This window comes from Nansenia antarctica (genome assembly GCF_963989245.1).
Source record: "Nansenia antarctica genome assembly, chromosome: 3".
In the NCBI taxonomy this organism is placed as follows: Eukaryota; Metazoa; Chordata; class Actinopteri; order Argentiniformes; family Microstomatidae; genus Nansenia; species Nansenia antarctica.
The window spans coordinates 71,928,292-71,954,485 of NC_137688.1; the positions used below are offsets into that span (position 1 = coordinate 71,928,292).

The window sequence follows — 26,194 nt, forward strand, 5'->3', positions numbered from 1 at the left end:
CCAATTGAAATAAGCCAGTGGCTTTCTTGGGTTTTTATCCTGTTAGTTGACCTTGTATGTAATATGTACTTTCATGTACCTACTTCTGCAAATCTTCTAATAAAGTTTTCAATCAATCAAACCGGTCAATTGACTGTGTTAACAAGCTAGCTCCGACCATTTATCCTTTCTCTTAAGCATCCCCATCACCAATGCTTCGGTAGAGAGAGTGTTTTCCCTCATGACGGCAGCGTGGACTGACCAGCGGAACCGGTGCTCTGTGGAGCTTATCAAGTCTGAAATTCAAATCAAGACCAACTTTGGATACAGTTGTAAGGAATTCTACACCTATGCACTCAAGGAGAAGGCCTTATTGGAAGCTGCACGCTCAAACAAAAAGTACCAAGGCAAGAAGAGCATCTAAGGTAAGATAAACTTACTAAACTGTTTAGAATATAGGCTAGACTAAGAGTAGGATATTTTTGAATATAGTATGATATTGTGGGCTAATGTGGTGTTAGATTTTAATACGGTGCTGCTATTCTTGTGTTTCTGTTTCACTGCCAGGTGTTTTCCATGGTGCTGGAGTGCATAGATAGCCTGTGTGGGGGAGCCCACCTGCTGTTGCTGTGATGGACAAAACTAAAAAGATGTGTGATGGACAAAACAGAAAATATTTCAACCAGGTGCTTTCCATTGTGCTCGGAGTGCATAGCCTGTGTGGGCTTGCCTGTGTCTGCAGCTGTTGCTGTGATGGACAAAACTGAAAGGAGTTTTATTTTATTTATTATTAATTTTAGTTTTTGTGCCAGTTATGCCAGTTTTTGTAGTTGTATTTTGTGCCTACTTTTACAGGAAATACAGGAATTTGGCTTAGGAAGATGCATTTATAAAGACTTGAAGTGAATAATGCCTGCTGCTTTGGTTAGCCTTAGTTTACTTTTCTTTATTAAGATACTAAATTGATACTGCACTTCACATTCTGCTCCATAGAGATACTGTTTTGTGAGTTCACATTCAAATAAAATATATTTGTTATATAGCCTATTTGTTAAGTTTTTATCTGCATAGTCTATTGGATGCTACTGAATAAACCAAACAGAATAGGAAACAGAATGGAAATGCATTTTTAAAAATTCATTCATTCATTCCGGCCGGGGGGGGGGGGTGTGTACCAGGGGCACCTAAAGTTCGGTCGGGGCCTGTTGAGAGGTTGTCCCACATTGTCCCACACGAACATACTCCTTGTCCCACATTTGGGTTGTTGGGACCTGGTCACCCTACCTTCACCTTCAGCTGGAGAGCAGAGCATCCTCCTCCTCGCGCTGCTGTTCATTTGGGTCACGACGGAAACGAGGCGGATCCACGCGCCCTGCTCCTCCCACGGACGACGCGGGCCGGTTTAAATACCCCGTTAGGACGCTGCAGCCAGTGGATTGGGAGGATAGTTCACCTGGACGTTTACCTGTGCTATTTCCACCCTGGAATACTGAATCGAGCCAGCATTGAAGGATACATTCCCACATAAAGGGAAGCAAAACAGAGTAAGTATCCTATAGAAACTTGAAAATGTTGACTGTGAGGAGTAGAAAGTAATATTACTGTATGCGTATAGACCTGCTATGCAATGTCAAGCTGCTTCGACTTTATGTCTGCTGCTTCTAATTATGATAGCCAGTGTCGAATATAGAAATATCTGCCTGTTTTGTTGTGGAATAGCCTATAGGAAAAACGAAAACAACTTTTCGGCTGTGAGAATGGTTAGACCTACACCTGTTTGAATATTATAGAATAATAAGTTGACAATCAATGTTTGAATTTAAGGTGTAGACTACAAGTATTGCTATTCCATATCTTATGCTACAACTTGCAATAGGATGTTGATTGATTTTCTAAACATTTAGATACATTTTTTTTATTTAACACATAACATGACACCTTTATGTGAAGTGTGTTTTAGCACAATTCTCAATCAAAATGTAGGCCTAGCACCGTATGAAAGAGCAGTGCACATTCACAGATACAACATCAGCCTTCAGCTGTAGTCGGTCCCCACATCACAGCACCTTGTGACATGTCCCCATTTTGGGGTAAACGGTAAGCTTGGATGGGCACATGAATTACTCCTTATAAGGTATTATATTGGGAAGTCCCTACATCCCGCTGTAGGCCACCAAGACACTGTCACTGAAGAGAAGGTACCCAAACATGGTCATCCCAGAATGGCACCTCAGCTGTTTTATTGTAGTGGTTATCATTGTGATATTTTACATAGTTTATTGCGTTATGGTCACTGCAAGGCAGACAGTGCAGCCTTGTGCTCCACAGGGAGAGAAGAGGAGGAGTGAGTAAGTAATGCAAAGAGCTTGGGATTGAATGTATGCTCTTAACCGATAGTTGTCTACTGCTGTGTATCAAGATATTAAACCCCAACTTGATTCAGCAATACAACTCATTTGTAAAGCTTATCAGGTTACTGATAAGGGAGAGAGAGAGAGACAGACCGACAGACCGACCGACCGACACAGACAGACAGACAGACAGGCAGACAGACAGACCGACCGACCGACAGAGAGACAGAAAGATGGTCATCATACAAAAATTGTTTGCATTGACTATGCTGTTAGTCACTTTGGATAAAAACATCATCTAAATGGCGTAGATATTACGGTATATATTATAAAGACAAAAAGAAAGACAGAAAGAGTAACAGACTGACTGTCTAATGTGGCAACCTTTCTTTATTGTCTAATTCTCCTTCATCCACAAACAGCAAGTCCAGTTCAGCAATCGTATTTTCATGTGGATGAAGGAAAGGAAGCCTCTTTAAACTATGGGACAAACTGTTGAAATAAGCTATGCTGTATTGTTTAGGTCTGTTATGGGTCAGGGGTCAACATATTAATGAATAGATTAGCTATTTTCTTCCACATGTGAGGGCAACTAATTTAATCATTGTTGTTGTTGTTTTGTTGGTGTTTTCATTTGTGCCTCTGTTTATCTTCATAAAGACCAATTGGATATCCGCGTGAGGGATTATATAGCACACTGTATTGTATTGTATTGTACTTTACTATATTGCTCCACAGCTCTGAGATCAACTCAACTACCACCGACCTGTCCAAAATGGCTGCCAGCGACTCGGCCAGCGATGACAATAAGTTCCTCTTCCTGGACAACGACTTCAAGAACACTGGGGTGGCACAGGCAGATTGGTCAGCCAAGAAGATGGTATGGATCCCGTCAGAGAAGGAGGGCTTCGAGGCAGCCAGCATCAAGGAGGAGAAGGGGGATGAGGTACCGGTCTGCTACAATGTCATTGACATTAGACAGAGACCAATTCTAAATAGGCCGCTAGCCCATCTTCCCAAGGGACTTTGGAATATTGAGTAAATCTGAAAAGAGCACCGGTGCAAGATGCTCCACCTTGCTCTGTTCCATTTTGGTTCGAAAAGCAAATATACTTCCTGAAGAACCATGAGATTGGTGACGTCATTGTCTAATGAACCCTCTTGTCATCTAAGGTGCTGGTGGAGCTCTCTAACGGCCAAAAGGCCACGGTCAATAAAGACGACATCCAGAAGATGAACCCGCCCAAGTTCAGTAAGGTGGAGGACATGGCCGCTCTCACTTGCCTGAACGAAGCTTCTGTGCTGCACAACCTGAAGGAGAGGTACTTCTCCAGCCTCATCTATGTAAGTATACTGGATATGAAACGGCAGGTAGTCTAGAGGTTAGAGAGGCCGGCTAGGCCGGTAGTGGTGGTCTAGTGGATAGTGAGTTGGACTTGGGATCGGAAGGTTGGGAGTTCAAATCCCGCCTGAAGCCACACCACTACTAGTGTGCCCTTGGGTAAGGCACTTAGCCCTCAGTTACTCCAGGGGGAATTTCCCTGTAATTCGTAATTGTAAGTCGCTTTGGATAAAAGCGTCTGCTAAATGGCAAAATTAAAATTATAATTAGCAATCAGAAGGTCGCTGGTTCGATCCCCCGCCTCAGGAGGGAGCCGGATGTGAGCTGGTGACTGGAGGGTTGCTGGTATCATATCGAAGGTGCCTACCACTGCTGTTGTGCCCTTGAGCAAGGCACTTAACCCCTAATTGTCCCAGGGTCGCTGACTATGGCTGAGCGAAAAAAATACATTTCGTTGTACTCTGTGCAATGACAAAGGTCAAATCTAAAAAATAAATAAAAATGCAGACCTATACTTTGTGTGCACACACAAATATCACAGGCCAGTACTAACTATTATACAGTACCTGCAGGAAGTAGGGGTGCTGGAGGTGCTGTGATGAGTGATGAACGGAGCTTGTATAAATAATTTGGTGAAAATGTCCCATTGATAGTTTTAAATGACCGGCCATAATGTACAGTCTGAATACAATTAATATAAACCTTGCCATCCCACTTTAATACATACTTAAATATATTATTCATATATATTCAGTAGATGAACATGTTGAGCCTGACCTCCTCCCCCTCCCTCTCCTCCTCAGACGTACTCTGGCCTGTTCTGTGTGGTAGTGAATCCCTATAAGATGCTGCCCATCTACTCAGAGAAGATCATAGAGATATACAAGGGCAAGAAGCGCCATGAGGTGCCCCCCCACGTCTACGCCATCACAGACAACGCCTACCGGAACATGATGCAAGGTAACAAGGCCACCGGAGAACGTGTGTGTTTGTGTGTGTGTGTGTGTGTGTGTGTGTATGTTTGTGTGTGTGTGTGTGTGTCTGTGTGTGTGTGTGTGTGTGTGTGTGTGTGCATGACCATGGGCATGTGTGTGTATGTGTGTGTGTGTGTGTGTGTGTGTGTGTGTGTGTGTGTGTGTGTGTGCGTGTGTGCGTGTGTGTGTGTGTGTGTGTGTTACATGGCTGGCTGGAATGGTCAAGTAGTGACCTCAAAACCAAGCCCTTCTTTCCACCCTTCATACAAGGGTGACACTTCCAAAATACCCATACATGGAGTAGTTAGACTTTCCAATAGACTTCTCCATCCATCTGCTATTTTTAGCCAATAACAATAACATGAAGCTAATCTCCTTCTGAACTAAACTTATCCCACCACCTATCCTCCTCCTCTCTCCTTATCCCTCTCTCCCCCTCTCTCCCGCACCCTCTCTGTCTCTCTCTTTGTGTTTCTCCACAGACCGTGAGGACCAGTCCATTCTCTGCACGTGAGTCAAAACACCAAACACTGACTTTTCTTCCCATCACATGACCCCCCCCCACACACACCTTGGTCACTAAGCTGGAGATCGACAGAGCAGAGGAGGATAGTGATGGTAGTGTTCAAGTTATTGCCGATTTGCATGGGCAAACAGTAAAGACGTGAGAATACACAGTGTGTTGGCTCAGCTCCGTTTTATAGCTACAGATTACTTGGAGCAGTCCTTATCATAGTCTTTCATGCTCATCTTCACTCTGGGAAGCCACACACACACACACACACACACACACACACACACATAACCTGAACTCAATGTACCACTCACCTCCTACACCCATAACCCTCATCACTGCACCCTAACCTCCTTAACCCCTCTCCCCCCTCTCCCCCTCTCCTCCCCTCCTCCCTCTCCCCCCCTGTCCCCCAGAGGTGAGTCTGGTGCAGGGAAGACAGAGAACACTAAGAAGGTGATCCAGTACCTGGCTGTGGTGGCCTCCTCCCACAAGGCCAAGAAGGACACCGGCACTGTGAGTATTACCTCTAATATACACCAGTAAACCTGTTCAGACTCAGACAGAGAGATATACAGTAGCAAGACATTGAAAGTTGGAAACATTTGGTGTGTTTTAAATAATTCTAATACATACAAACATGCAAAGTTTCTCTATTATCGTTTTTTTTAATATTTAGACTATAGACTTTTAGGTCAATTTGATAAATTATGGTTATAAAAAACGATTAGGAAATTGAGATGAATAGACATAGGATCAGCAACAATACCTACTGCATAAGCACGGTAAAGAATAATACGGTATGACATTTCTGTGTGACAGGATTCAAATGCATCAGGACTAGCCAAGGTACTGTATAGACACACATTCTGTACCCAGCATTCTTTTAGCACCCAATGTCTTCTGTATGCAATTTTGGTGGTGGTTTTGCTGCTTTGGTGGAGCTTTTAATGTTCTGTAACCTAACATGCATAAAGACTTGCATTAAGTCCATAGTTGCATAAAGTCCAAAGTTGATCATCAATAAATACCATCCCTATGGACAAATGAAGTCAAGTCAAGTCAACTTTATTTATATAGCACATTTTACATGCAGCAGCAGCTGAACCAAAGTGCTTCACAGGTGGGGAGCAAATAAGGAGCACAAATGTAAAACAGGTAAAGTGCAGGATACTAAATAAAATGCAACACAATACAAGATATGATAACAATTAAAAGGAGAGAAGATAAAAGGAGTAAAAACAATAAAACAATAAAAACAATAAAAGCCAGGGACCTAACGATGGCTAAGTGGGGGGGAAGGTCAGGGAAAACAGGTGGGTTTTTAGGAGGGATTTAAAAACCTCCAGGATCTGAGCGGCCCATACGTGGAGGGGGACGCTGTTCCAGAGCTTGGGTGCAGCAGCCGCAGAAGCTCTGTCTCCCCTGGTTTTTAGCCTAGTTCTAGGCACCACCAGCAGTAGCTGATCTGCTGATCTAAGGGATCTGGAGGGGGTGTGGCGGAAGAGAAGAAGGCCCCTACTCAGTTTCATATCCCCTTTGGTGGACTCCCATGCAGGCTGAAAATAATGGGAGAAATGACAATGGAAATAAAAGGTGTACTTGTTAGACAATACCCTCTAGTGGACGTTTATTATAACCATATTGTAATATTATGCTCCCTTATAACAACAGGCAGGATCCTTAGCTTATGTGAGTATAAAGAGACTGTGTTGTCTTTCCTGTCTTTATCAGTTGCGTGCGAGCCTGTCTTCTCCCTAGATTAGATCCATTTTGATAATCAATCTCTCCTCTCCTGACCTGAAGCATGCTAACACTCGTACAAGTTAAAAGTAGCTGCCTGTCCGAATAGAGAATGCACAGTGTTTGAAACATCAAGGTTATCTCAGGATGTTCATCACCTCCACGTTGGGGGCTCTGTGAGTTGTTTTAGTTCTTTGCATGATTCACTCTTGAAATTCCTGCACTCTTTTCTGACTGTAAGCATGCTTTTTTGAAAGTGTGTAAATGTTGCGCCATTCATCGTCATATGTTTTAATGTAGACCATATAATTGCATTGATTTGGCGCTTTTAAGTTTGTTATTGTGTAAATAATATGCACTGGAAAGATGACAGAGAATAAGGTATGTAGTTTATAATAACTTCCCTGTGTTGACCGGTAGGGGGAGCTAGAGAAGCAGCTCCTGCAGGCCAACCCCATTCTGGAGGCCTTTGGAAACGCCAAAACCATCAAGAATGACAACTCCTCACGATTCGTAATTCAACTCACTCCTCTGGAATCATTCCATCCTTAGTTATCAGAGTACAGACTGCAATTGTAGTCATATTTTCTCATACAATCTTTCTCTCTGCAGGGAAAGTTCATAAAGCTCAACTTTGATGTGACCGGGTGCATGGTCGGAGCCTTCATCGATACTTGTATCCTCTGTCAAATGTTGTGGGTGAGAAATGAATACAGATGGGGTGGAGGTATAACCTACCATTCAATTGTAGTGTAGTGTCATGTATGTAAGGGTCTATGCTGTCAACTATGCTTTCTTACCATTCTAACACCACCATTCAGTCCAACCACCAATATATACATTGTTATAATGCAGTGTGGGATTCAGACTTGTCATATTGGAGAGTGAAGTCCAGCAGTTGTTTCTTCACTACAGAGTTTCTCTTTAACCCTTCACTTACCATCAGACTTGCTGGAGAAGTCTCGTTGTATCCGCCAGGCAAAGATCGAACGAGCCTTCCACATCTTCTACTACATGGTGGCTGGAGCCAAAGACAAAATGCGTGGTGAGGAGTGGGACAGGAGTTTCTCACTGAGAGAGTCAGCAGTTAGTCCTGTCAAAAGATTAGAGTCAGATCATCTTTAGATAAACAACAAACTGATGGAATACCTCACTTGAAATTAGTGTTGTTCCGATACAATTTTTTGATCCCGATACCGATACCGATACCTGACCGTGCAGTACTTGCCGATACCGAGTACCGATCCGATACCACGGCGTTTGAAAAAACAAAACAAAAAAACATGTTTTTTGAGCCGCATACTCACCTCGATGTAAAATTATTGCTAACACTTAGTCTGGCACTGCTCAAAACCTTTGTAAAACAGGAAAAAATACCAACAGAGAGTGAATACTATAGTATATAGTATAGTATATAGTATAATATAATAGGGGGATAAGTAATCGGTAGACATCTGAGAATGTAGCTATTGTGAACTTTTAAATTACATTAAGTGGTTGAAGACAACGCAGCGTTTTTTAGCCCTGCCAGCTGTACATCTTATATGCATAACTGCATTTTGTTGTTGGTACTTGTACTCAGCAATGACAATAAAGTTGAATCTAATCTAATATCTCTCTAATATCTCTGATAACGCTAAACCACATAGGATTACCCAATTAGCCAAGCCAGATGAACAAAACTACGTGCGAAACAGCCGCGTAACACATGCAACAACCTAATAAATACACATCTGAAAACTATAACATGTTCATTAATAATATTTCGAAATTCTCACCTGAGCTGCATTTGCCATTGTATTTGTAATTCTTCTTCTTCTTCTTCTTATCAATTGCGTGTTCAAATTATTGTTCGTTAAATGTTCTATACAATGTCGCCGTGTTTTTAAAATCCATTTAAGATCCTTCAAAATCTCGCGGTTTCTCGCGGTTTCTTTTACCGACGCGCTTACGATGACGTGGACCAAAACCCGGAAATCACATTTCCGGGTGATGGATTTGATGCGCGCAGATGGATACTATAGCACCCAGATGGTAATGAAAAATGCTTTGTTGCTTTTACCACGTCACGCGCAGTATCAACCAATGAAAATGCGTGGGGCATCAACCAATGAAAATGAGTGGGGGCGAGGACAACATGCAAGACACTCCCCCATATTTGCATACAGATCTGATAATCGGGGAGAGTGAATACTATAGAACTTTTTTTTATTGTCTACCTGGTATGGTGACAAGAAAATCAACCCCTTATAAAACCTGAAATGTGGCTCTCACAGATGCCAATCAGTGCAATATCCATTTGAGATATAAAACAGTCGTAGTAGTAGTGCAACAGCAAGTGAACATTTACAAACAAAATAAGTTTGGTACTTTAAAAAAAAAAAAAAAAATCGGATTTTTATTTTTGTTAGTACTCGCCGATACCGATACCAGCATTTTTGTGCGTATCGGTGGCCATGCCGATACTAGTATCGGTATCGGAACAACACTACTTGAAATGATAAGACTTCAGTTCCAATGACTTATTATCCGTTTTCTTTCTGCACATAAGAACATGTACATGAAACAGGAATCTGCGAACTCCTATATTATACGATAAACTGTTCCCTGTGTCTCTGTAGAGGACTTGTTGCTCGAGGGCTTCGGTAGCTACCGCTTTCTAGTGGCAGGCCACGTGGAAGTGCCAGGACAGGAGGACGACGAGATGTTCGAGGAGACGCTGCTGGCCATGGAGATCATGGGCTTCACCGAGGAAGAGAGGCTAGGTATAGAGATCTCTCTTTCTCATTCTCTGTCTGTCTCTCTGTCTCTCTGTCTCTCTCTGTCTCTCTCTCTCTCTCTCTCTCTCTCTCTCTCTCTCTCTCTCTCTCTCTCTTTCTGTTCTCTTTCTTTCAGTGTATTTTTGTTTTTATTGATCTCTTTCTCACTCTGTCGGGGGGGACATCCCCCTTTTTGTAGGGATGATGAAGGTGGTGTCCACTGTGCTTCAGCTGGGAAACATCCAGTTCAAGAAGGAGAGGAACCAGGAGCAGGCTACTATGCCCGACAACACAGGTATACGTAGTACACAGGTAACAACACAGGTATAGTACACAGGTAACAACACAGGTATAACACAGGTAACAACACAGGTATAACACAGGTAACAACACAGGTACAGTACACAGGTATAACACAGGTAACAACACAGGTATAGTACACAGGTAACAACACAGGTAACAACACAGGTATAACACAGGTAACAACACAGGTAACAACACAGGTATAACACAGGTATAGTACACAGGTAACAAAACAGGTATAACACAGGTAACAACACAGGTATAACACAGGTAACAACACAGGTATAGTACACAGGTAACAACACAGGTATAACACAGGAAACGTAACAATACCAGAGGTTATTTATGGCCTGATGACAATAACGTGCAATTATAATATCGTAAATGATAATAAAACAGGTATCGCAGTAGAAAGGTAACACATGTAACTGTAAGATAAGACATGACACACAGGCAAATATGGTCTGAGGATTCAAGTACTGTAACAAATAACACAAGTAAGAACAGGACATAGGTTACTGACATCAGAGCAACACTAAGATTGTTGGCTTTGATTCAGAGACTTTTAAAAAAAAAAAAATTATGTATACATTATGGCATCTAATCATACTTTGTATCCATCCTCTCTCTCTCTCTCTCTCTCTCTCTCCCCCTCTCTCCAGCGGCTCAGAAGGTGTGCCACCTGCAGGGCATCAACGTGACAGACTTCACCCGTGCCATCCTCACCCCGCGCATTAAGGTGGGCAGAGAGGTGGTACAGAAGGCCCAGACCAAAGAGCAGGTAAGCAGAAGACCCTACTAGGTTCTGCTACTAGAGTGTTAGAGAGTTTTATATGTATGTATTTTATATTTCTACATTCAGTTTGCAATTCTTATCATATCTCAGTCAAGCAAATCTTTCTTTTTCTTCCCCTCCCCTCCTCCCTCTTTCCCACAGGCTGACTTTGCCATCGAGGCCCTGGCCAAGGCCATGTACGAGCGGCTGTTCCGTTGGATCCTGCTGAGGGTGAACAAGACCCTGGACAAGTCCAAGCGCCAGGGTTCCACCTTCCTGGGCATCCTGGACATCGCTGGCTTTGAGATCTTTGAGGTGAGAGGGGGGCAGCCGCAGCCCTCTAAGACCGGGATGACCAAACCTCTACTCTAACCTCTAAGGTGTTATTGAACTCTACTTTATGTTAACATCCATATTTTCTTGCCGTAGGACAACTCCTTTGAGCAGCTGTGCATCAACTACACCAACGAGAGACTGCAGCAGCTGTTCAACCACACCATGTTCGTCCTGGAGCAGGAGGAGTACAAGAGGGAGGGCATCGAGTGGAGCTTCATCGACTTTGGCCTGGACCTGCAGCCCTGCATTGAGCTCATTGAGAAACCGGTCAGAACTGGGTCATAATTACACACACACACACACACACACACACACACGTTCATGAACACACTCAAGCAAACACATAAACACAGATTACCCCATATCTAAACATCACATCAATGCAACATAACTTAATTTAGCACAAAATCCTAATTTCATTTATTTCCCATAGAATAACCCTCCTGGTATCCTGGCTCTGCTGGATGAGGAGTGCTGGTTCCCCAAGGCCACAGATCTGTCCTTTGTTGAGAAGCTGATGAATACCCATGTGAGCCACTGCAAGTTCTCCAAGCCCAAATCACTCAAGGACAAGATCGCGTTCTCTGTACTGCACTACGCTGGCAAGGTGAGACACACCTTGAGTAAAATCGACATATCTTTGTCTTCGACAATGCTCCAAAACCGGGTCTCTTCCTTCTCATGGTTCTAAGTACCCATACCTAATTAGGAACCAGACTGAAGTAAGCTTGCTTTCACTTCTACTGTGTACAATGTGACTTACCAGTTCACCAGTTGGTCATTGCCATGTATCTCTAGGTGGACTATAATGGAGCCAACTGGCTGACTAAGAACATGGACCCTCTGAATGACAACGTGACAACTCTGCTCAACAACTCCTCCAGCCTCTTCATACAGGACCTCTGGAAGGATGGTGAGTCCGAGTCGTCTTGCCAACACAACTGTAATGTTACTCAACTGTAACAGGGGTAGCAACTTCATTATGATCAAGGGACCAGTTCTGTAAATATCAACATCAAGTGGGTCATGACAATCATTCTAAACATTTTCTTAAACTCTGTATACAGTATGATTACAATTATGGCTTAAAACCCTATTTTTGCAGTCTTTGATATAAACCCAGACACGGCAGCTATATTTTGTAGATGTTTGACAACAGAGACTGCTTAGACCAGGGGTGGGCAATACATTTTCACAATGGGCCACATGAGAAACCGGGACTATTGTGGAGGGCCGGACCAGTAGGCTGAACTTAATTCTGCTCAATATTACTTTAAGCGCTTTATAAAAACAGGTAATGATATGGTTTTGACTAGCTGCTACTGGTAAGAATACATGTTACGATAAGGCTATGAAAATGTGGAGTAGGTCAAATATAGAAGAGCAGACTTTTATTCTGAAATATTTTTTTTCAGACTTTTATTCTTAAAAAAAAAAATCAGACTTTAATTCAGAAATAGTTTTTTTCTGACTTTTATTCTGAAATATGTTTTTTCTGACTTTTATTCTGAAAAAAATATCGGACATTTATTCGGAAATATTTTTTTTCTGACTTTTATTCGGAAATAAACACAGATTAGAGATAATAAGTTACTAGAACCTTCCTTCTCTCATTCATTTCTTCCACCCTCTCTCAGTGGACCGTGTGGTAGGCCTGGAGACCATCAACAAGATGTCAGAGAGCTCCATGCCCAATGCCACCAAGTCTAAGAAGGGCATGTTCCGCACAGTGGGCCAGCTGTACAAGGAGTCCTTGGGCAAGCTGATGACCACCCTCAACAACACCCAGCCCAACTTCATACGCTGCATCATCCCCAACCACAAGAAGATGGTAGGTGACCGTTCCACAGACCCCCCTTATTGTTACCCCCTTCTCCTACTCCCTTTTCTTTTTTCTTTTTTTTAACACAATGACTTACCCGCCTAAACAAAGGGTAAAAATGTTTTTTAAAAAATCATGGGTTGCAATAGATTCTAATAGGACTGTGTACAACTTAAGGTAGCACCTCTATGAAATAGCCACTGTTTTGTACCCAATGAATTTGTGCTTGTAGCACTGCTTTTAGGGGATCATTTTGATTGTCTCAGTTCCGGTAATCAGTCAACTGCTCGACCTCTGCCTTCCCTGCGTGTAGGCCGGGAAGCTGGATGCCAACCTGGTCCTGGAGCAGCTACGGTGTAACGGGGTTCTGGAGGGGATCCGCATCTGCAGACAGGGGTTCCCCAACCGCATCGTGTTCCAGGAGTTCCGCCAACGGTGAGAAACAGAACCATAAAGAACCGTTGTTGTGTTTGTGTGTCTGAATCCTATTAGAGATGGACGTTGCACTCTTCTCTCTCTGGTCACAGCTATGAGATCCTGGCCGCCAACATCATCCCTAAAGGCTTCATGGACGGAAAACAGGCTTGCTGTCTGATGGTGAGTTGAATGGTCGGTACACACACATCCATATCAACCATAGTTGATTGGCTAGTTCATTGTTTCTCCAGTACTCCAGTGTTTAACATGATGAATTTAACGTGTTCACATGTGTACAATGTGACATACCGCCAAGGGTCTTTGACTTACTCAGGACTGTTTGAAGATAATAACTTCTTAACTATGTGGATACGTCATCCCTCTCCTCCTCTCCCCCCAGGTGAAGCACCTGGACCTGGACCCTAACCTGTTCATCCCTCTCCTCCTCTCCCCCCAGGTGAAGCACCTGGACCTGGACCCTAACCTGTTCCTCCTCCTCTCCCCCCAGGTGAAGCACCTGGACCTGGACCCTAACCTGTTCCGTGTCGGCCAGAGTAAGATGTTCTTCAGGACCGGGGTCCTGGCGCAGCTGGAGGAGGAGAGGGACCTCAAACTCACTGTGGTCATCATTGCCTTCCAGGCGCATGCCAGAAGCTTCCTCGCACGCAAGTAAGACACACACACATGCTAGCACACACACACACACACACACGCACACACACACACACACTCACTCACACTCTCTTTGGGATACATACAAAAACAGATACAGAGAGTCATAAATGCAAAGGTATTGAGCTGCACAGACACACACAGACACTCAAGTGTGTACGCACACACACACACACACGCACACGCACACACACACACACACACACACAACTTCATTTCTCTTTAATTTACATCGTTTTATGTCCAGAGTTTAAGTAAACCATGACCTGTTTTTGTCTTCTTCCCATAGGGCCTTCGCCAAGAGACAGCAGCAGCTGACTGCTATGAAGGTGATCCAGAGGAACTGTGCTTGCTACCTCATACTCAGGAACTGGCAGTGGTGGAGACTCTTCACCAAGGTACACACTCACGCACGCTAAAAACATCATTTGATAGCAAAACGTTTAGCGAACTGAACGTTCTCCAGATTGATAGTGATGACAGTGTTAACCCAGTTATTATTTACATTTTGATTGGTCTTCTTATCTATCCATCCTCCAGGTGAAGCCCTTGCTCCAAGTTACCCGACAGGAAGAGGAAATGGGTCAGAAGGATGAGGAGCTGAAGGAGGCCATAGATGTGGCTCAGAAATCCCAGACGGAGCTGAAGGAGATCTCCCAGAAACACACACAGGTGAGGCTGACACACGTACATATGCGCACACACACACACACACACACACACACACACACACACACACACACACACATTCACACAGAGGTGAGACTGACACCCTTTCTCCTTTACCTCTCTGTGTGTAGTTGGTAGAGGAACGAGCCCAGCTCCAGGAGAAACTCCACGCTGAGACAGAGCTGTATGTGGAAGCGGAGGAGATGAGAGTGAGACTGGAGGCCAAGAAGCAGGAGCTGGAGGAGGTGCTGCACGAGATGGAGACCCGGCTGGAGGAAGAGGAGGATCGTAGCCAGAACCTGCTGCTGGAGAGGAAGGATATGCAGCAGCAGCTACAGGTGGGCAGAACCAAAATGGCCGACCTCCTCCGCCGTCTCTCACGATAGTTACAGATTGTTAGAGCCAAAATGGCCGACCTCTTCCACTGTCTGTCAGGTGGGAACGAGATGTAAAAGCCAACATAGCGGTCTGTGATGTCTGCCATAAAACCTCGACGTAGAAGTTACATTTAGACGTAGAAGTTAAATTGTTTAAGCATAATATGCACTATATAAGCTTTACATGGTAGCAATCAAATAGCATAAGTTACATAACCCTGCTGTCATTCTGTGACTACCCCCTCAGGACATGGAATCCCATCTGGCTGAGGAGGAGGACTGTCGTCAGAAGCTGCAGCTGGAGAAGGTGACCGTGGAGGGGAAGATCAAGAAACTAGAAGAGGACGTGCTGGTCATGGAGGATCAGAACAACAAACTGCTCAAGGTGTGTGTGTGTGTGTGTGTGTGTGTGTGAGTGTGTGTGTGTGTTTCTGTGTGTGTGTCTGTGTGTGTGTGTGTGTTTCCGTGTGTGTGTCTGTGTGTCTGTGTGTGTGTGTGTGTGTGTGTGTGTGTGTAACATCTCCTTTGCTGCCCTAGGAGCGGAAGCTTCTGGAGGAGGGGGTTGCTGACTTCAGCTCCAACCTGGCTGAGGAAGAGGAGAAGTCCAAGAACCTGACCAAGCTGAAGAACAAACATGAGTCAATGATCTCTGAACTTGAGGGTCAGTCATTGATCTCTGATCTTAAACCCAGAGAGCATTGGATTTGTCATACATCTCTGTTGACCCCTAAAAACTCACCTTAATTATAAGATTGTATTAAGTAAGTTAAAATACCTCAGGAACATTCTGAGATGAGACTTGTGACCAGTCATTCATTGCATCTACATCTGCATCATTATGCATTTTACCTGTTTAATCTGTTATTCAAATTGTTTGACATTCTTTCTCTTCCTTCGCCAACCGTCCAGTGAGAATGAAGAAGGAGGAGAAAGGTCGACAGGATGTGGAGAAGGCCAAGAGGAAGTTGGAGGCGGAGCATGCAGACCTCCAGGAGCAGCTCGCCGATCTGCTGGCCCAGATCGCCGAGCTCAAAGCCCAGCTGGCCGCCAAGGAGGAGGAGCTACTGGCCACCCAGGCTCGGTAGTCAACATGACTCTGTAGACTGAAACATCACATCATCATTAGGAACATACTGTACTTAGAGAGTCCCACTGTCTCTCCTGGTCTATAGACATACTTACATAGTCCCACTTTCTCTCCTGGTCTATAGACTACTTTCTAGCACAGCATCCATAGCATAAGATATATGTTATACCTTCTCTTTCCTCTCTCTCTCTCTTTCTCTCTCTCTCTCTCTCTCTCTCTCCTTCTCGTGCACTTTCTCCTCCCTCCTTCTCCTCTCCCCTCCTCCCTCCATATCTCCCTCCATCTCCATCCTTCCCTGTCCCCGACCTCTCTCCCCAACCTCAGTCTGGAGGATGAGAGTGCCCAGCGTGCAGCAGCGGTGAGGAGGTTGAGGGAGCTGGAGGGTCTGCTGGGGGAGATGCAGGAGGACCTGGAGGCTGAGAGGGCCGCCAGGGGGAAGGCTGAGGCGTCGCGCAGGGACCTGGGCGAGGAGCTGGACGCTCTCCGGTCCGAGCTGGAGGACACCCTGGACACCACCGCCGCTCAGCAGGAGCTACGGTCAGTCAGCAGGACGGCAGAGGGAACCCACTATGCAGCCAGAGTGATCTGGTGCCCTGATCGCACTTTGTCACTCACCTTGTCAAGTCCTGTGAACGAATAGAAATAAAATACAATAGAGTTATGTTGTGTTATTACACGCCCCAGGAATGAATCAAGGTTAGGGTTGGGGAGCTGATCCTATATCGATGGCCAAAACGCAAAACCTCCTATCTGCTAAAATGTTCAGATTTGCAGTTTTCACTTTAAATGATGACAACAAGGAAGGCTGCACATGATAGGTCTGTCTGTGAAAAAAAAGGGATTTTGCAGATAGGAGGTTCTGCGTTTTGCGTTTCGGCCATCGATATACGTTTAAAACTGTAGTCGGTTTCCTCGCCTCTTGTTTGTCTTTTGTTGTTTTTGGAGGGGATTTAGGCATGCTGTTGAAGAACTTTGTGACACATATATATTTGTAAAAAAGCTCTAAATCAATCAAGTTTCACTGAGTGTTTGATTTCCAGGGCAAAGCGTGAGCAGGAAGTGGCCGTGTTGAAGAAGGCCATGGAGGAGGAGGGGAGGAGCCACGAGGCCCAGGTCCACGACATGAGACAGAAACACACACAGGCTGTAGAGGAGCTGAGTGAACAGCTGGAGCAAGCCAAGAGAGTACGCACAACACACACACACAAACACACACACACACACACACACACACGCACACACACACACGTATGTTGGCAAGTCAGATGTCAACCTGCTTTATTTTCCTTCCTTATCTAACTTTCTTCTCCTCCTCCTCTTCACTCTTCCTCCCCTTCCCTCCTCTCCTCCACCACCAGGTGAGGGGCAGTCTGGAGAAGGCCAAGCAGGGTCTGGAGAAAGAGTGTTCTGACCTTGGCGATGACCTCCGCTCATTGGCCAACGGCAAGCAGGAAGTGGAGCACAAGAGAAAGAAGGTCGAAGGTCAACTGGCCGACGTGCAGTCCTGCTTCAACGAGAGCGAGAGACAGAAGGGGGAGCTAGGAGAAAGAGTCTCAAAGATGACCGTAAGTCAAGTGTTTACCTAAAAATGAGAGGTACAAATATGAGATGAAAATGTTAAAGAAAACCTTACATTTAAAGCCCCAAAAACACTGCATGGGATTATCACACGACAACGTTCAAATTTACTTTGGGCTGTTACATGAAAAAAAAGAATTCCACTGGTCCGGAAAAACACATACAAAAAATAATTCATCCTATCTGCAACCACCGCCCTGAACAATTTAAAATAGGAATCGCATTGTTTTTGAAAAAATGAATCTTCCGGCCCCACGGTGGTGTAGCGGTCTAAGCACTGGCCACTAGTGCAAGCTGCCCACCGGGGACTGGGTTCGAATCCCAGCTCGCCAGATCCGGATATGGCTGGGGCACACACGGGGAGCGGCATATTGGGCGGCCGCTCCCGAGGGCGGTATAGGAGTATTTCCGGACAAGGATCCGTCGCGCAACAGCGCCCCCGGGGTGCCGGAATAACGGTGCTGGGCTCGAGGAGCCAGTCAGCTAGTCTGCCTGGCGGCCTCTTCTGGGACTGCCGGCCACGGGGTCGTGCGGCGGATCCTTCGCAATAGGCAGGGGATAATTGGATGCTAGGTTGGGTTCAATTGGCTACCAAATTGGGTGAAAAAGGGGATAAAATCTGAAAAAAAAGAATCTTCCCTCATCCACTTCTTCCATCTCTCAGTCGGAGTTGGACAGTGTGACTGGTCTGCTGAACGAGGCGGAGGGGAAGAACATCAAGCTGCGCAAAGACGCGTCCAGCCTCGGCTCCCAGCTGCAGGACGCACAGGTGAGAGAGAACGCCACATGAGTTCGGACATTTTAATGGGTGCCATGTTGGTATTAAAGTCACCAGGACCATCACATTCTATGCCAATTATCCCTCTACTTTTCTACACCTGCTCTCCTCCGTCTTCCCCTCCCCCTCTCTCTCTCTCTCTCTCCCCCCCCCCCCCCGTGTCTGTAGGAGCTGTTGGCTGAGGAGACTCGTCAGAAGCTGAACCTGTCTGGGCGTCTGCGTCAGACGGAGGACGACAGGAACAACCTGCTGGAGCAGCTGGAGGAGGACAACGAGGCCAAGAGGGCCGTGGAGAGACAGGTGTCCAGCCTCAACACACAGGTCAGTACTGTAGCAGAGAGACAGGTGTCCAGCCTCAACACACAGGTCAGTACTGTAGCAGAGAGACAGGTGTCCAGCCTCAACACACAGGTCAGTACTGTAGCAGAGAGACAGGTGTCCAGCCTCAACACACAGGTCAGTACTGTAGCAGAGAGACAGGTGTCCAGCCTCAACACACAGGTCAGTACTGTAGCAGAGAGACAGGTGTCCAGCCTCAACACACAGGTCAGTACTGTAGCAGAGAGACAGGTGTCCAGCCTCAACACACAGGTCAGTACTGTAGCAGAGAGACAGGTGTCCAGCCTCAACACACAGGTCAGTACTGTAACAGAGAGACAGGTCAGTGCTGTAACAGAGAGACAGGTCAGTGCTGTAACAGAGAGACAGGTCAGTGTTGTAACAGAGAGACAGGTCAGTGTTGTAGCAGAGAGACAGGTCAGTACTGTAGCAGAGAGACAGGTCAGTGTTGTATCAGAGAGAGACAGGCCATATCCCTGCTGGTGTCGTGTCTCCCTCCCAGCTCTCGGACTCTAAGAAGAAGATGGATGATCTGGGGGGGGCGGTGGAGCTGCTGGAGGAAGGGAAGAAGCGGCTGCAGCGCGACCTGGAGGCCGCCAACAGTGAGTACGAGGAGAAGGCCTCGGCCTACGACAAGCTGGACAAGAGCAGGACCCGTACGCAGCAGGAGCTGGAGGACGTCCTGATGGACCTGGACAACCAGAGACAGCTGGTCTCCAACCTGGAGAAGAAGCAGAAGAAGTTTGACCAGGTGGGTAAAACGGTGTTCCCATGAGGCGGACGCAATGTATTTACAATGCACTTTTTAAGTTGTATGCTAGTGTGGATTTCGGAACGTAGTCAGTCTGTCAATTTGGGTGTGTAACATTATCCTTCCTCACTTCCGATAACATTGTAAGATATGGTAATAGAAAAGTATGAATGAATGAATGAATGAATGAATGGACTTTATTGTCATTGCTACAGTACAGGTACCAAACAACGAAATTTAGGAGGGGTGGCTCCCCTGGTGTTAGGAAAGGAAAAAAAACAAACAAAAAAACTTTTAGAAAAAGAATAAAATCACAAGAAGGTAAGGAGCTGGTTTACATAAATAAAGGCTATGTACACAATCCACTGTACTATACTGCACAGATAGTCAACTAGGGTTGTCATATTGCACAAAAGTATTTTTTCACGTTATTTAAAGTGTCACAGTTTGCAGGCTTGAAATGTACATGTTTGTGCCTCAGCACTAGCTGCCATACAATCCGTCCAGACTGTCCTGGGCCCAGAACTTAGGCCTTTGCTGTGTTCAGGGCCTTGACGGCCAGTACGGACAATACCGTGCCTCGTTTGTCATGAGGTGAAAACAAAGGTGACTTGGATATGTTTACTCCCTCAGCTATTCCCTTATCTCTCTCTTCCTCTACCTATCTATGTTTTCCGAAACCTCTCTCCCATCCGCCCCCCCCCCCCCTCGCCACCCTGCCCAGATGCTAGCAGAGGAGAGGTCCGTGTCCAGTAAGTACGCAGACGAGCGTGATCGTGCGGAGGCGGAGGCCAGGGAGAAGGAGACGCGGGCCCTGTCCCTGGGCAGAGCTCTGGAGGAGAGCCAGGGCTCTCTGGAGGAGGCGGAGAGGGCCAACAAGGCCCTGAGGGCAGAGATGGAGGACCTCATCAGCTCCAAGGACGACGTGGGCAAGAACGTGAGTTGGTCTGGTCTGGCCCCCCTGGCTTTTGACACAAATACCGAGTGTGAATGACCTGTTAGTTGTTCTTGGGGGGTTTTGTCGTTGTTGATCAACACACTCTTGAAAATATACATTTAGTGCTGAAGAGGAGGAGGAGACACTGTGTATCTACTGTACCTCTCCGTTCTTAACTTGTCTACCTCTCTCTCTCTCTCTCTCTCATTCTTCCTCTCTCTCCTCCTCCCCTCTCGTCAGGTTCACGAGCTAGAGAAGGCCAAGCGCGGCCTGGAAGCACAGGTGGATGAGATGAGGGTTCTGACGGAGGAGCTGGAGGATGAGCTGCAGGTGGCGGAGGACGCCAAGCTGCGTCTGGAGGTCAACCAGCAGGCCATGAAGGCCCAGCACGACAGAGACCTGCAGGGGCGGGACGAGATGGGCGAGGAGAAGAAGAGACAGCTCCTCAAACAGGTACAGTGGATGGTGTCTGTCGGATCTGTGGAAGTTGTTACAATTTCGAGAAACGGTTTCGATTTCGGCAGTTGGTAACATTTTATAAGCGCGAGAATGTTTCCATTTCAATCAGATTCAAAAATAACTTCTCTTCCTCTCTCTTTCTCTGTCCTCCTTCCTTCCCCTCTCACTACCCCTCACCCGACACCGTCACTCTCTCTCTCTCTATCTCGTCCCCCTCCCTTCCTCTCCCCCTCCTCCCTCCCTGAGGTGCGTGAGTTGGAGACAGAGCTGGAGGATGAGAAGAAGCAGAGGGCCCAGGCCTCAGCAGGGAAGAAGAAGCTGGAGGGGGAGCTGCAGGAACTGGAAGACCAGGTGGAGGCCACCAGCAGGGGGCGCGATGAGGCCGTCAAGCAGCTCCGCAAGATCCAGGTAAGAGCAGAAGAAGAGCACACAGACCTCACCTTTAATACTCCATCTATAGCACTCTCATTTAACATGAGGTATGTGCCACTGATAGATCAGCTGACCCCAGTGCCATCATAAAGAGAAATCTAGCCTTGATTGACTCCCCGTCTCCTCATCCCTCACAGGCCCAGATGAAGGACATGCAGAGAGAGCTGGAGGATTCACGTGCAACCCAGAAGGAGGTGCTCTCCTCGGCCAGAGAGTCAGAGAGGAGGGCCAAGAGCATGGAGGCTGACGTCATGCAGCTCCAGGAGGTACTGTAGGCCCACTGATGATGGACACACAGGGCCGAATTTAATTTAAACCCCTACAGTGATCACAGATCTGAAATGGAATATGATCAATGGTTCACTTAGCCTATTGGATGATTCAGTAAAGCCATAACTACAGTTGAAATCAAAGATCTACGATTTTCTTCTATGTGCACAAAAGGCAAAGCTCGAATTGTGTTCACAAATCTTTCAATCTGTGTTTGTGAGCACTTCTCCTTTGCCGAGATAATCCATCTACCTGACAGGTGTGGCGTGTCAAGATGCTGCTTAGACAGCATGATTATTGCACAGGTATGCCTTAGGCTGATCACAATAAAAGGCCAGTGTATATTACCCACAGGCTACCTTTCTAATATTTTCAGATCAAGGAAACATCCCCTCTCTCTCTCCCTCCTCTAGGATCTGGCTGCGGCTGAGAGGGCTCGTAAGCAGGCTGAGACAGAGAGAGGCGAGCTGTCTGAGGACCTGGCCAACAACTCCTCTGGGAAGTGAGTCGCACCAGTGAAACACAGTACCGGTAGTTGGCTTTAAGTCAGCCAGCAGCCCAGCACAACCTGGATATGGATATTTTCATGTGAATATATTCATGTAGGCTTGTAACTGAGTACAATATAGAAAGAAGATATTCCATGAAAATAATACAGTACACATTGCACCATTTTCCCTTTACCTGAGTCAATATATAGCATGTCATGTTCCTTTCTCCCTCTTCCTCCACTCCTCTCTGCCTCTGCTGTGCTCTCAGGTCTGCTCTGTCAGATGAGAAGCGTCGTCTGGAGGCTAAGATCATCCAGCTGGAGGAGGAGCTGGAGGAGGAGCAGGCCAACATGGAGACACTCAACGACCGCCTGAGGAGGAGCCAGCAGCAGGTAGGGAAGTGTAGGCAGGGCTCATGGAAGTAGGGAAGTGTTCACTAGGCAAGGCTCATGGAAGTAGAGAGAGTGTTCACTAGGCAGGGCTCATGGAAGTAGAGAGAGTGTTCTCTAGGCAGGGCTCATGGAAGTAGGGAGAGTGTTCACTAGGCAGGGCTCATGGAAGTAGAGAGAGTGTTCACTAGGCAGGGCTCATGGAAGTAGGGAGAGTGTTCACTAGGCAGGGCTCATGGAAGTAGAGAGAGTGTTCTCTAGGCAGGGCTCATGGAAGTAGTCAAATACATGCTCACATCCAGTCATCCGCTCACTGCTCTCCGTCAAAAAGGGCACATCCATCAATAATATTACATAATAACTGCTCTGATTAGATTGCTTAGATTGTTTAATACATCAACGGGGGGGAAAGCGAGATGAACGCCGACATGTGTTAAAGGGAGCAAGACGCAAATCTACCGGCATTTGACTGCCGCTGGACTGAGGAACAGCATAGACACAGCACATCGCCATAATAGCGATTTTTTTTGTTATGCTTGTTGTAAATAAAAGTTCTATGATGCATTGAAATGACATTAAACTAAGATAATACGATGGTTAGCATCATTTTTCTAATCTTTATTAATAAGTTATTACAGAAACAGTAAGTGACATTTTCCTAGAGCGAAATCTGTTGTGGTATTTAAAGATGGCGGTTAGCGAAGAAATCTATGAACATGGGATGACGATTTCCATTGACCAATCAACGGTGTGCAGTAGGGGTGCAACGGTTCAGTTGGCCCACGGTTCGGTACGGTTCGGTATTTTGGGTCACGGTTTTCGGTACGGTTCGGTTCAGAAACAAATGCTACTATTTATTTACAAACTGTTACTTTACTTTATTTTGCTTATACATAATATGGAACTTTAACATACACATGTATATGTTATGTATATAATGTATATATAATTGTATATAAACAAAAAACACTTTCAAATGTCCAAAAATAAATAAACACTTTCGAAAGTAAAAGTGCACTTTAGCCTTGACAGCTGGTAGCCAGTATACAAACAGGAGGAAAACAAATTCACACTACAAAAGTAACACTTTCCACATAGCGTTCCAACATGTCATGTGTTGTATTCCAACGAGTTGCGACATCGTGGATTAATTTGTGTTTTGGTAAGTCTAACATATCTTGTTTAATTGTCAGAATATGGTGGGCTGTGGTGCTTTTGTGGAAGAAAGTGACTGCATGTCTGATCTTACCCAGGAGGCGGGACACCGGGGTTATTGCCACTGCCTTCTTGGCGGCGAGATTTACGACGTGCGCAAAGCAGCCGATCTGTGGCCCCAGTCCACCAGCTTCATGGATCGCATTTACGATATTTGCTGCGTTGTCTGTTGTTACGGGAATTGTTATGTTTGGCCTCTCCAACTTCCACTCAGTCACTGCATTTGTTAGTTCCTCTGCCAGGTGCGCGCTGGTATGGCTTTCGTATAGTGGACGAGTTTGCAGTACTGCGCTCTTCATCTCCCAATCCGGTGACATGTAGTGGACCGTGACAGTGAGGTAACTCTCCGTTGCCCGGGAGGTCCAACCCTCCGTAGTCAGTGCAAAGCTCTGTGTTTTTGCCAAATCGTCTTCAATGCCTCTGCGCGTTGTTTGGTAAATACCGGGGATTATTTTGGTGCTGAATGATGTACGGGAGGGGACACTGTAACGGGGCTCGAGAGTTTTTATCAGATTTCGAAAACCCAAATCTCCAACCACCGAAAAGGGCTGCAAATCCTTTGCAATGAACATCCCCACTGCATTGGTTATTTTTTTGTGTTTCTCTGAAGTGGTAGTGTACGTCTGTCCGAACGCATCAGAGAGAGAGACTGCTGTCTGCTCACTGACGCTACCTGACTGGCTTTCCTGCTCCCAGTCAGTGTTATCGTTGAGTGGTAGCGGCGAATATGCTGGTTCATGTTAGAGGTGCAACCATTTGCATATGGCACACGCTTTAAGCAGAGCTTGCAGACAGTAATATTTCTGTCCACTGTTTTCCCCCCCTTATTGTCGTATTCAACGGGAAAAGCGAAATGACCCCACACCGCAAACTTGTAGGAATCCGGGGCTTCCTCAAACTGTTGCGGCGCTCTCAGAGCTAATTTACGAACGCAGCCAAATCGCAGCATAAACCGAAAACCGCCACGGTTCACTAGTGAATTGAGCCGTGGAACGCAAACCGTACCGTCCGTAAAAAAACCGAGAACCGTTGCACCCCTAGTGTGCAGTGTCACACGTCACACGCAGCCTGGCAAAAAAGTACCTTTCGCTACCCATCCCGAACAAGAACTATTTTAGTTCTTGTTCGGCACGGGTACCAGAAATGGCACGGGTACCTTTGGCAGTGGAAAAAGGATAATAAACCGGGCCAGCCCGGGCTGACCTGGGCTGGCCCTGTAGTGGAAAAGCGCAACTATAGTGAACTGCCTCACCTGTGCGCCTCTCTAACTCTTCCCCTCAACCCGTGTGTCAGGTGGACCAGCTGAGCGGGGAGCTCCAGGCGGAGCGTTCCTCCTCCCAGACCAGAGAGGGCGCCAGGCAGCAGCTGGAGAGGCAGAACAAGGACATGAAGGCCAAGCTGCAGGAGATAGAGGGCCAGGGCAGGTCCAAGTTCAAGTCCTCCATCACTGCCCTGGAGGCCAAGCTGCACCAGCTGGAGGAGCAGCTGGAGCTGGAGAACAGGTGTGGGGGAGCCGAGGACGCTGGGAAATGTAGTCCATACTGAGAGAAGAGCATCCATGTACTGTAGCTACAGTATAGAGAATAGGGTGATAGTGTGTTTTCAGGAGGACTAGGGAAACCGGTTGACTGTGTGTTTTACTGTGCAGAGAGAGACAGGCCGGTGGGAAGGCCATGCGTCAGAAAGAGAAGAGACTGAAGGATCTGATCATTCAGATGGAGGAGGATAGAAAGAATGCAGAGCAGTATAAGGACCAGGTAAAAAAAGAAAACACACACATACATACCTCACATGACTGCAAACACACACATCACACATACACATAATTTCTCCCTCCTCCCCTTCACCCGTCCCTGTCTCCAGGCAGACAAGGCTAACGTGCGCGTGAAGCAGCTGAAGCGTCAGCTGGAGGAGGCGGAGGAGGAGTCTCAGCGCATGGCCGCCGCCCGCAGGAAGCTGCAGAGGGAGCTGGACGAGGCCTCTGAGGCCAACGACGGCCTGAACCGCGAGGTGTCCTCCCTCAGGGGCAAAGCAGACTCTTAATTAAACATGTTTAAACATCAATAAAACAACAGCGTCTAGAAACGTCTGTTTTTTCATCACGAAAAGCAACTTTTGGCTCAAGTGATCTTGAATTTACACAAAACAACACTTCTGGAGGTGTTTTTAGTGGAGTAAATGCTAAATGCCAAAAATGTAAATGCGTCCCCTGGGCTTGAAGACCAGCCCATAAGAATGAAGTACATATGATGAAGGAATGAATGAATGGTCTTTATTGTCATTAATACATATCCGACTTTGCTGTTTTTATTCGACTTTGCTTAGTTGATTTTTTCATGTTTTGATATGTGGTTTTAACTGTGTCTTGTAAAGTGTCTTTGAGAGCCTTGAAAGTCGACCATGAATAAAATAAAATGTATGTTGACGTTGGCATG

The 26,194-nt window shown here is 46.1% G+C and overlaps 1 protein-coding gene across 1 annotated transcript; it reads left to right on the forward strand.

Moving 5' to 3' along the window:
* Window positions 1–3,105: 3,105 nt before the first annotated feature.
* On the forward strand, window positions 3,106–25,802 carry LOC308154361 (myosin-11-like; the record flags this gene model as incomplete). The annotated part of the gene is made up of 41 exons (XM_080527524.1): window positions 3,106–3,276; window positions 3,504–3,674; window positions 4,476–4,632; window positions 5,129–5,156; window positions 5,577–5,676; window positions 6,835–6,852; window positions 7,324–7,416; window positions 7,516–7,579; window positions 7,850–7,948; window positions 9,525–9,668; window positions 9,862–9,957; window positions 10,628–10,746; window positions 10,903–11,055; window positions 11,170–11,343; window positions 11,510–11,683; window positions 11,875–11,989; window positions 12,714–12,907; window positions 13,212–13,333; window positions 13,426–13,495; window positions 13,824–13,984; window positions 14,277–14,385; window positions 14,528–14,659; window positions 14,788–14,994; window positions 15,281–15,418; window positions 15,571–15,694; window positions 15,943–16,114; window positions 16,445–16,657; window positions 17,161–17,305; window positions 17,479–17,685; window positions 18,363–18,467; window positions 18,645–18,797; window positions 19,318–19,566; window positions 20,291–20,503; window positions 20,744–20,956; window positions 21,209–21,370; window positions 21,532–21,660; window positions 22,078–22,166; window positions 22,424–22,547; window positions 25,053–25,261; window positions 25,408–25,516; window positions 25,623–25,802. 41 exons carry the CDS (start codon window positions 3,106–3,108, stop codon window positions 25,800–25,802), a joined length of 5,805 nt encoding a protein of 1,934 aa, XP_080383650.1.
* Between the last annotated feature and the right edge of the window lie 392 nt (window positions 25,803–26,194).